At 30.6% G+C, this 13,349-nt stretch overlaps 1 protein-coding gene across 2 annotated transcripts in view; it reads left to right on the top strand.

Moving 5' to 3' along the window:
* LOC100368086 (sodium channel and clathrin linker 1-like) overlaps positions 1–11,982 on the top strand; it is a 43,468-nt gene extending 31,486 nt beyond the window's left edge. The window contains exons 19-23 of one of the 2 annotated variants that reach the window (XM_085498129.1): positions 297–356; positions 10,291–10,369; positions 10,531–10,626; positions 10,765–10,865; positions 11,778–11,982. In XM_085498129.1, the coding sequence (XP_085354255.1) occupies positions 297–356; positions 10,291–10,369; positions 10,531–10,626; positions 10,765–10,865; positions 11,778–11,871 (430 nt within the window). In that variant the 3' untranslated portion in view covers positions 11,872–11,982. The remainder of the gene's footprint in view (positions 1–296; positions 357–10,290; positions 10,370–10,530; positions 10,627–10,764; positions 10,866–11,777) is intronic. The other variant, XM_085498130.1, reaches the window with a different exon arrangement.
* Positions 11,983–13,349: the final 1,367 nt, after the last annotated feature.

Genomic DNA, 13,349 nt, shown 5'->3' with positions numbered 1-13,349 from the left:
GAAAAATACTGAGAAAATTTGAAGGGTTCTGAACCGAAACCACTTGGCTGAGTTACTATTATCTCTTTTTGTTTCTTTTTGATTTTGCTGCTTAAGCATTTTAATAAAACTGCTATTTATTAAAATATAGGTCATACATTTCACTGAGTTTGATATTTGTATTTTTTTACTATTAAATTTGCAAAGAGAGAGGGGATGATCATGATGCCCTGGAATTGATTCTTCTATGTAGTTTAAATTTTTTTGAAAAGGCTTTTTCAGTACCGTAAATGTTTTCTTATTTTTTATGTTCTTAGATGGCGAGAAGAATCAAAAACTCTTACAGAGAAGTTTGAAACCAAAATAAGAGAGCTAAGGTGAATATTCCTAATATTTGTTACAATCCTGTGATGTATTGTGGTTATACTTTGTACACTCTTATCCTGATATACATAATATTTGTTACAATCTTGTGATGTATTGTGGTTATACTTTGTACACTCTTATCCTGATATACATAATATTTGTTACAATCCTGTGATGTATTGTGGTTATACTTTGTACACTCTTATCCTGATATACATAATATTTGTTACAATCCTGTGATGTATCGTGGTTATACTTTGTACACTCTTATCCTGATATACATAATATTTGTTACAATCCTGTGATGTATCATGGTTATACTTTGTACACTCTTATCCTGATATACATAATATTTGTTACAATCCTGTGATGTATCATGGTTATACTTTGTACACTCTTATCCTGATATACATAATATTTGTTACATTCCTGTGATGTATCATGGTTATACTTTGTGCACTGTTATCCTGATATACATAATATTTGTTACAATCCTGTGATGTATCATGGTGATACTTTGTACACTCTTATCCTGATATACATAATATTTGTTACAATCCTGTGATGTATCATGGTTATACTTTGTACACTCTTATCCTGATATACATAATATTTGTTACAATCCTATGATGTATCATGGTTATACTTTGTACACTCTTATCCTGATATACATAATATTTGTTACAATCCTGTGATGTATCGTGGTTATACTTTGTACACTCTTATCCTGATATACATAATATTTGTTACAATCCTGTGATGTATCGTGGTTATACTTTGTACACTCTTATCCTGATATACATAATATTTGTTACATTCCTGTGATGTATCATGGTTATACTTTGTTCACTCTTATCCTGATATACATAATATTTGTTACAATCCTGTGATGTATCATGGTTATACTTTGTACACTCTTATGCTGATATACATAATATTTGTTACAATCCTGTGATGTATCGTGGTTATACTTTGTACACTCTTATCCTGTTATACATAATATTTGTTACAATCCTGTGATGTATCATTGTTATACTTTGTACACTCTTATCCTTCTCTACATAATATTTGTTACAATCCTGTGATGTATCGTGGTTATACTTTGTACACTCTTATGCTGATATACATAATATTTGTTACAATCCTGTGATGTATCGTGGTTATACTTTGTACACTCTTATGCTGATATACATAATATTTGTTACAATCATGTGATGTATCGTGGTTATACTTTGTACACTCTTATACTGATATACATAATATTTGTTACAATCCTGTGATGTATCATGGTTATACTTTGTACACTCTTATATACATAATATTTGTTACATTCCTGTGATGTATCGTGCTTATACTTTGTACATTCTTATCGTGATATACATAATATTTGTTACAATCCTGTGATGTATCGTGGTTATACTTTGTACACTCTTATGCTGATGTACATAATATTTGTTACAATCCTGTGATGTATCGTGGTTATACTTTGTACACTCTTATTCTGATATACATAATATTTGTTACAATCCTGTGATGTATCGTGGTTATACTTTGTACACTCTTATGCTGATATACATAATATTTGTTACATTCCTGTGATGTATCATGGTTATACTTTGTACACTATTATGCTGATATACATAATATTTGTTAAATTCCTATGATGTATCGTGGTTATACTTTGTACAATCTTATCCTGATATACATAATATTTGTTACAATCCTGTGATGTATCGTGGTTATACTTTGTACACTCTTATGCTGATATACATAATATTTGTTACAATCCTGTGATGTATCGTGGTTATACTTTGTACACTCTTATCCTGATATACATAATATTTGTTACAATCCTGTGATGTATCGTGGTTATACTTTGTACACTCTTTTCCTGGTATACATAATATTTGTTACATTCCTGTGATGTATCATGGTTATACTTTGTACACTCTTATCCTGATATACATAATATTTGTTACAATCCTGTGATGTATCGTGGTTATACTTTGCACACTCTTATGCTGATATACATAATATTTGTTACATTCCTGTGATGTATCGTGGTTATACTTTGTACACTCTTATCCTGATATACATAATATTTGTTACAATCCTGTGATGTATCGTGGTTATACTTTGTACACTCTTATGCTGATATACATAATATTTGTTACAATCCTGTGATGTATCGTGGTTATACTTTGTACACTCTTATGCTGATATACATAATATTTGTTACATTCCTGTGATGTATCATGGTTATACTTTGTACACTCTTATCCTGATATACATAATATTTGTTACAATCCTGTGATGTATCGTGGTTATACTTTGTACACTCTTATGCTGATATACATAATATTTGTTACAATCCTGTGATGTATCGTGGTTATACTTTGTACACTCTTATCCTGTTATACATAATATTTGTTACAATCCTGTGATGTATCATGGTTATACTTTGTACACTCTTATCCTTCTCTACATAATATTTGTTACAATCCTGTGATGTATCATGGTTATACTTTGTACACTCTTATCCTGATATACATAATATTTGTTACAATCCTGTGATGTATCATGGTTATACTTTGTACACTCTTATCCTGATATACATAATATTTGTTACATTCCTGTGATGTATCGTGGTTATAGTTTGTGCACTCTTATCCTGATATACATAATATTTGTTACAATCCTGTGATGTATCGTGGTTATACTTTGTACACTCTTATGCTGATATACATAATATTTGTTACAATCCTGTGATGTATCATGGTTATACTTTGTACACTCTTATCCTGATATACATAATATTTGTTACATTCCTGTGATGTATCGTGGTTATACTTTGTACACTCTTATCCTGATATACATAATATTTGTTACAATCCTGTGATGTATCGTGGTTATACTTTGTACACTCTTATCCTGATATACATAATATTTGTTACAATCCTGTGATGTATCGTGGTTATACTTTGTACACTCTTATCCTGATATACATAATATTTGTTACATTCCTGTGATGTATCGTGGTTATACTTTGTACACTCTTATCCTGATATACATAATATTTGTTACAATCATGTGATGTATCATGGTTATACTTTGTACACTCTTATGCTGATATACATAATATTTGTTACAATCATGTGATGTATCATGGTTATACTTTGTACACTCTTATGCTGATATACATAATATTTGTTACAATCCTGTGATGTATCGTGGTTATACTTTGTACACTCTTATCCTGTTATACATAATATTTGTTACAATCCTGTGATGTATCATTGTTATACTTTGTACACTCTTATCCTTCTCTACATAATATTTGTTACAATCCTGTGATGTATCATGGTTATACTTTGTACACTCTTATCCTGATATACATAATATTTGTTACAATCCTGTGATGTATCGTGGTTATACTTTGTACACTCTTATCCTGATATACATAATATTTGTTACAATCCTGTGATGTATCGTGGTTATACTTTGTACACTCTTATGCTGATATACATAATATTTGTTACAATCCTGTGATGTATCGTGGTTATACTTTGTACACTCTTATGCTGATATACATAATATTTGTTACAATCCTGTGATGTATCGTGGTTATACTTTGTACACTCTTATGCTGATATACATAATATTTGTTACAATCCTGTGATGTATCGTGGTTATACTTTGTACACTCTTATGCTGATATACATAATATTTGTTACAATCATGTGATGTATCGTGGTTATACTTTGTACACTCTTATACTGATATACATAATATTTGTTACAATCCTGTGATGTATCATGGTTATACTTTGTACACTCTTATCCTGATATACATAATATTTGTTACATTCCTGTGATGTATCGTGCTTATACTTTGTACATTCTTATCGTGATATACATAATATTTGTTACAATCCTGTGATGTATCGTGGTTATACTTTGTACACTCTTATGCTGATGTACATAATATTTGTTACAATCCTGTGATGTATCGTGGTTATACTTTGTACACTCTTATGCTGATATACATAATATTTGTTACATTCCTGTGATGTATCATGGTTATACTTTGTACACTACTATGCTGATATACATTCCTGTGATGTATCGTGGTTATACTTTGTACACTCTTATCCTGATATACATAATATTTGTTACAATCCTGTGATGTATCGTGGTTATACTTTGTACACTCTTATGCTGATATACATAATATTTGTTACAATCCTGTGATGTATCGTGGTTATACTTTGTACACTCTTATCCTGATATACATAATATTTGTTACAATCCTGTGATGTATCGTGGTTATACTTTGTACACTCTTATCCTGATATACATAATATTTGTTACATTCCTGTGATGTATCATGGTTATACTTTGTACACTATTATGCTGATATACATAATATTTGTTACATTCCTGTGATGTATCGTGGTTATACTTTGTACTCTTATCCTGATATACATAATATTTGTTACAATCCTGTGATGTATCGTGGTTATACTTTGTACACTCTTATGCTGATATACATAATATTTGTTACATTCCTGTGATGTATCGTGGTTATACTTTGTACACTCTTATCCTGATATACATAATATTTGTTACAATCCTGTGATGTATCGTGGTTATACTTTGTACACTCTTATGCTGATATACATAATATTTGTTACAATCCTGTGATGTATCGTGGTTATACTTTGTACACTCTTATGCTGATATACATAATATTTGTTACATTCCTGTGATGTATCATGGTTATACTTTGTACACTGATATACATAATATTTGTTACAATCCTGTGATGTATCGTGGTTATACTTTGTACACTCTTATGCTGATATACATAATATTTGTTACAATCCTGTGATGTATCGTGGTTATACTTTGTACACTCTTATCCTGTTATACATAATATTTGTTACAATCCTGTGATGTATCATGGTTATACTTTGTACACTCTTATCCTTCTCTACATAATATTTGTTACAATCCTGTGATGTATCATGGTTATACTTTGTACACTCTTATCCTGATATACATAATATTTGTTACAATCCTGTGATGTATCATGGTTATACTTTGTACACTCTTATCCTGATATACATAATATTTGTTACAATCCTGTGATGTATCGTGGTTATACTTTGTACACTCTTATCCTGATATACATAATATTTGTTACATTCCTGTGATGTATCGTGGTTATAGTTTGTGCACTCTTATCCTGATATACATAATATTTGTTACAATCCTGTGATGTATCGTGGTTATACTTTGTACACTCTTATGCTGATATACATAATATTTGTTACAATCCTGTGATGTATCGTGGTTATACTTTGTACACTCTTATTCTGATATACATAATATTTGTTACAATCCTGTGATGTATTATGGTTATACTTTGTACACTCTTATGCTGATATACATAATATTTGTTACATTCCTGTGATGTATCGTGGTTATACTTTGTACACTCTTATCCTGATATACATAATATTTGTTACAATCCTATGATGTATCATGGTTATACTTTGTACACTCTTATTCTGATATACATAATATTTGTTACAATCCTGTGATGTATCATGGTTATACTTTGTGCACTGTTATCCTGATATACATAATATTTGTTACATTCCTGTGATGTATCGTGGTTATACTTTGTACACTCTTATCCTGATATACATAATATTTGTTACAATCCTGTGATGTATCATGGTTATACTTTGTACACTCTTATCCTGATATACATAGTATTTGTTACAATCCTGTGATGTATTGTGGTTATACTTTGTACACTCTTATACTGATACATGTATACATAATATTTGTTACAATCCTGTGATGTATCGTGGTTATTCTTTGTGCACTGTTATCCTGTTATACATAATATTTGTTACAATCCTGTGATGTATCATGGTTATACTTTGTACACTCTTATACTGATATACATAATATTTGTTACAATCCTGTGATGTATCATGGTTATACTTTGTACACTCTTATTCTGATATACATAATATTTGTTACAATCCTGTGATGTATCGTGGTTATACTTTGTGCACTGTTATCCTGTTATACATAATATTTGTTACAATCCTGTGATGTATCGTGGTTATACTTTGTACACTCTTATCCTGATATACATAATATTTGTTACAATCCTGTGATGTATCGTGGTTATACTTTGTACACTCTTATCCTGATATACATAATATTTGTTACATTCCTGTGATGTATCGTGGTTATACTTTGTACACTCTTATCCTGATATACATATTTGTTACAATCATGTGATGTATCATGGTTATACTTTGTACACTCTTATGCTGATATACATAATATTTGTTACAATCATGTGATGTATCATGGTTATACTTTGTACACTCTTATGCTGATATACATAATATTTGTTACAATCCTGTGATGTATCGTGGTTATACTTTGTACACTCTTATCCTGTTATACATAATATTTGTTACAATCCTGTGATGTATCATTGTTATACTTTGTACACTCTTATCCTTCTCTACATAATATTTGTTACAATCCTGTGATGTATCATGGTTATACTTTGTACACTCTTATCCTGATATACATAATATTTGTTACAATCCTGTGATGTATCGTGGTTATACTTTGTACACTCTTATCCTGATATACATAATATTTGTTACAATCCTGTGATGTATCGTGGTTATACTTTGTACACTCTTATGCTGATATACATAATATTTGTTACAATCCTGTGATGTATCGTGGTTATACTTTGTACACTCTTATGCTGATATACATAATATTTGTTACAATCCTGTGATGTATCGTGGTTATACTTTGTACACTCTTATGCTGATATACATAATATTTGTTACAATCCTGTGATGTATCGTGGTTATACTTTGTACACTCTTATGCTGATATACATAATATTTGTTACAATCATGTGATGTATCGTGGTTATACTTTGTACACTCTTATACTGATATACATAATATTTGTTACAATCCTGTGATGTATCATGGTTATACTTTGTACACTCTTATCCTGATATACATAATATTTGTTACATTCCTGTGATGTATCGTGCTTATACTTTGTACATTCTTATCGTGATATACATAATATTTGTTACAATCCTGTGATGTATCGTGGTTATACTTTGTACACTCTTATGCTGATGTACATAATATTTGTTACAATCCTGTGATGTATCGTGGTTATACTTTGTACACTCTTATTCTGATATACATAATATTTGTTACAATCCTGTGATGTATCGTGGTTATACTTTGTACACTCTTATGCTGATATACATAATATTTGTTACATTCCTGTGATGTATCATGGTTATACTTTGTACACTACTATGCTGATATACATTCCTGTGATGTATCGTGGTTATACTTTGTACACTCTTATCCTGATATACATAATATTTGTTACAATCCTGTGATGTATCGTGGTTATACTTTGTACACTCTTATGCTGATATACATAATATTTGTTACAATCCTGTGATGTATCGTGGTTATACTTTGTACACTCTTATCCTGATATACATAATATTTGTTACAATCCTGTGATGTATCGTGGTTATACTTTGTACACTCTTATCCTGATATACATAATATTTGTTACATTCCTGTGATGTATCATGGTTATACTTTGTACACTATTATGCTGATATACATAATATTTGTTACATTCCTGTGATGTATCGTGGTTATACTTTGTACACTCTTATCCTGATATACATAATATTTGTTACAATCCTGTGATGTATCGTGGTTATACTTTGTACACTCTTATGCTGATATACATAATATTTGTTACATTCCTGTGATGTATCGTGGTTATACTTTGTACACTCTTATCCTGATATACATAATATTTGTTACAATCCTGTGATGTATCGTGGTTATACTTTGTACACTCTTATGCTGATATACATAATATTTGTTACAATCCTGTGATGTATCGTGGTTATACTTTGTACACTCTTATGCTGATATACATAATATTTGTTACATTCCTGTGATGTATCATGGTTATACTTTGTACACTCTTATCCTGATATACATAATATTTGTTACAATCCTGTGATGTATCGTGGTTATACTTTGTACACTCTTATGCTGATATACATAATATTTGTTACAATCCTGTGATGTATCGTGGTTATACTTTGTACACTCTTATCCTGTTATACATAATATTTGTTACAATCCTGTGATGTATCATGGTTATACTTTGTACACTCTTATCCTTCTCTACATAATATTTGTTACAATCCTGTGATGTATCATGGTTATACTTTGTACACTCTTATCCTGATATACATAATATTTGTTACAATCCTGTGATGTATCATGGTTATACTTTGTACACTCTTATCCTGATATACATAATATTTGTTACAATCCTGTGATGTATCGTGGTTATACTTTGTACACTCTTATCCTGATATACATAATATTTGTTACATTCCTGTGATGTATCGTGGTTATAGTTTGTGCACTCTTATCCTGATATACATAATATTTGTTACAATCCTGTGATGTATCGTGGTTATACTTTGTACACTCTTATGCTGATATACATAATATTTGTTACAATCCTGTGATGTATCGTGGTTATACTTTGTACACTCTTATTCTGATATACATAATATTTGTTACAATCCTGTGATGTATTATGGTTATACTTTGTACACTCTTATGCTGATATACATAATATTTGTTACATTCCTGTGATGTATCGTGGTTATACTTTGTACACTCTTATCCTGATATACATAATATTTGTTACAATCCTATGATGTATCATGGTTATACTTTGTACACTCTTATTCTGATATACATAATATTTGTTACAATCCTGTGATGTATCATGGTTATACTTTGTGCACTGTTATCCTGATATACATAATATTTGTTACATTCCTGTGATGTATCGTGGTTATACTTTGTACACTCTTATCCTGATATACATAATATTTGTTACAATCCTGTGATGTATCATGGTTATACTTTGTACACTCTTATCCTGATATACATAGTATTTGTTACAATCCTGTGATGTATTGTGGTTATACTTTGTACACTCTTATACTGATACATGTATACATAATATTTGTTACAATCCTGTGATGTATCGTGGTTATTCTTTGTGCACTGTTATCCTGTTATACATAATATTTGTTACAATCCTGTGATGTATCATGGTTATACTTTGTACACTCTTATACTGATATACATAATATTTGTTACAATCCTGTGATGTATCATGGTTATACTTTGTACACTCTTATTCTGATATACATAATATTTGTTACAATCCTGTGATGTATCGTGGTTATACTTTGTGCACTGTTATCCTGTTATACATAATATTTGTTACAATCCTGTGATGTATTATGGTTATACTTTGTGCACTGTTATCCTGATATACATAATATTTGTTACAATCCTGTGATGTATCATGGTTATACTTTGTACACTCTTATCCTGATATACATAATATTTGTTACAATCCTGTGATGTATCGTGGTTATACTTTGTGCACTGTTATCCTGTTATACATAATATTTATTACAATCCTGTGATGTATCATGGTTATACTTTGTGCACTGTTATCCTGATATACATAATATTTGTTACAATCCTGTGATGTATCATGGTTATACTTTGTACACTCTTATCCTGATATACATAATATTTGTTACATTCCTGTGATGTATCATGGTTATACTTTGTACACTCTTATCCTGATATACATAATATTTGTTACAATCCTGTGATGTATCGTGGTTATACTTTGTACACTCTTATCCTGATATACATAATATTTGTTACATTCCTGTGATGTATTCTAAATATATTTTGCATACTCATCCACATGTAATATTGTTTTTATTTAGAGGTGAAATATCAGAACTAAAGAAGCGAAATGAAGAACTAAATAAGCAGATTACATTATCTAGAAATCTATATTTGGAGGTAAGCAATAAAGAGCAGTACATGGTTAAAACATGTGTAAACCAGATCAAATTATTGTCATGGTAATTGAAATGTTGTACCCTCTCGCACCTTAGAATAGTTTACTCGTAGTTCACATAGTTTTCACCTGTTTTTCTTTTGTTATATATATTTGTTTGTAGGCAGAACAAAAATTAGCAGATCATATGGATAATAACCGTAAACTAAATCATAGATTGTTAGCCGCTGAACAGAGGGTATCAGATGCCAATCAAAAGGTAAATAATTAATCCATTTTTTGTTCTTTTAGAGCCCTCTTATTTTCATCTATGTTGGCAGTAGGACTCATTTCATCATTTCACTGTGCACATTGACTTTTTACTTCTAACTATATGCTTCTGCTACAACATAAATAGCTGGCACAATTCATGTCACGAGAACGTCAAATATTACAAGATAAACAGCATCTACAGAAAGAGTTGGATAGATCTAAATTGGAGACATCTAGACCATTTAGGTATGACATTACATGCCTGTATGTGTCATTGTTGTATTGCATGTACATGTCATTGTCATATCACATTTTTGTTTTATTGTCTTATCGCATGTACATGTCTGTATTCTGTTATCTTGCTAAATCTACTTTTTAGTCTTTTTAGCATGAACCACTTTCAGTTTTGGTTAAAATTACGTATTATTATAAAATATGTTAAACATGTGTGGCATGTCATATACTGAAGCACTTTAACTGATTTTCATTAAATTCACCCAAGACCTCCCTAAGAGTTGTATCACTAACGAGTGTCTTTTGTTGTATGACCTTTGGTCGCAAAACTGTATCCATTTGCGTAAAGTTTAATAACTTTTGAGTGAATATCATGGAAAAAATTCAAAGCCTTTCAGTAATGAGACGGCATACATGCTTAAAGTGGGAGAGTTGTCACCTGCGCATGCGTCATGGCATGTCATTGTTTACATGAGCCTTTGCATTTTTAGCGTGTGTTGTTATCGTCGCTTGGGACTCAATTCCTGTGTGTGCGCAGACGACGACCCTCTCGCTTTAACATGCATAGATCAAAGTTTATGAGACCCCCGTCATGCACAGTAGTACCTCATGGTACGTGGCGTGGAACTCTGTGTTATGTTCAGTACCCGATGTTACATGTATGTTCAGTGGGCTCTCATGTTATGTACAGTGAGACCTGTTACCTCATGTTCTGTGATGTACCGGTAACCCCATGTTATGTGCAGTTTTGTCCATTGTTTTCCAATTATATTTCACTTTTAAGTTATGTTACTATTTTAAAAAGTATTCACTTTTTTCAAAAAGTTGAGATCTCATTAACATTTCTAAAACCCACTAGAGTAAAACTATGTAGGTTTGTAGTAAGTGTTCACTTATTTATCAATTGTTCATTTTTTCTTTCAGAGGAGGCTATGCAAGTATTAGGTTGTCTGATCTGGACAATGTTAGTACATACAGAACTCCTAGACGCACCATACTTAAAGCAGACTCCACTTAATCTGACAATAATGCACGACATTATGCTATTAATCATTGTATTTATTCACCAATCCATTCAATAATGTATATCTACAAAATAAAATAATAAAGATTATTTAAAAATGTATAATTTTGACTTGAATTAGTATCTAGTTATTAGTTAAAATGCAGAATATATGCCAAGCACCATTTTTTATTTCTTCCAACCTTAAGTTTGCTTCACCCATCAGTGTCAGTGCACCTTTAGTTTAAAATTACTTTGCTGGACAGGAAGTGATTTCTCATAACTGACATAGGACCAATATGGGAACTTTAGAACTACTGTATCTAGCACATTTAAAAAAAAAAAAATAACACAAGTTCAACATTATTATGAATACAATATCTCAAAAGTGGATTTCCCTTGAGAGTTCACGTGAATCAGTTTAAAAGGTTCATTATCAGATGACCTAGGCGACTTTCTTTGTCACTAATGAATATAATGCCTCAAACATATCTATGTTGTTATCGGCAATATAACAGCTTCCTGAAAACATGTTTTTATGAAATTGATATTGATACATATAGTAGCGGACAGTAACATTATTTTGTAGAAGTTTATTACATATTGTATATTAAGAATTACATAACACTCTATGAAGAACAACGCACCAATAGACAACACAAGGAGATTATAGGATTCTGTGGTGTGGTAAAGGTAATTGTAATCACTGTATATATTCTGGGGTTGTGTATCAAATTAACACATCTGCTGCTGAAACCTTTACGGACATAATAAAATCAATGGGGAAAAAAGAAGTCGACAGGCAATACGTTAAAATTTGTAGAGTTCCAACAATGTGATAATGCAAATACCAGTTTTATAGGTGAAAAAAGGTCTGAATAAAAGTAACAGCTGATTTTGAAAAGTGACATCTACTGTGACCTAATAATTATGATTTGATACAAACATGTATCTTTGGCATATCAGTCATGCAATCAATGACATTTTCAACAAAAGTCTACTCTTCACATTTCACAAAATAATCTCACATAAAAAAATAAAATATTTGGTTTGATTACATCATTAAATCTTGTATAGATTTTGATAAGGATATTGAAATGATTTCATTGTCGCATTTTGCCCCATTTATTTTGGTTATGTGTGGAAACTATTAGCAGGCAATCTCCAAATCTTTTAACAAAACCTATATCATCATTTAAAAATGAATGCATTCTTTTCTACAATTAAATTCGTCTGTCCTGTAACCAATGTACACACATTCTGAAAACTTTGTTTAGGAGAAAACTTTCAAATTTAATAACACTGCTATGTATCAAGAATTAAACGAAGAATCTTCTGCATATCACATCCTGTGCTGACCTAATTGGTTCCAGTGTACAGTATGCTAAGCACAAAATATGTACATGTTCTATTATATGCAAGCTTTCAGAATATACATGCATTATATACATACATGCACAGTAACTGACAATGTGTCATATATTAAACATTTA

Source organism: Saccoglossus kowalevskii, chromosome 4 (assembly GCF_978046115.1).
Source record: "Saccoglossus kowalevskii chromosome 4, keSacKowa6.1, whole genome shotgun sequence".
In the NCBI taxonomy this organism is placed as follows: domain Eukaryota; kingdom Metazoa; phylum Hemichordata; class Enteropneusta; family Harrimaniidae; genus Saccoglossus; species Saccoglossus kowalevskii.
The sequence above is the reverse complement of the archived record's forward strand: the minus strand, read 5'-3'. Positions and strand labels throughout refer to the sequence as shown.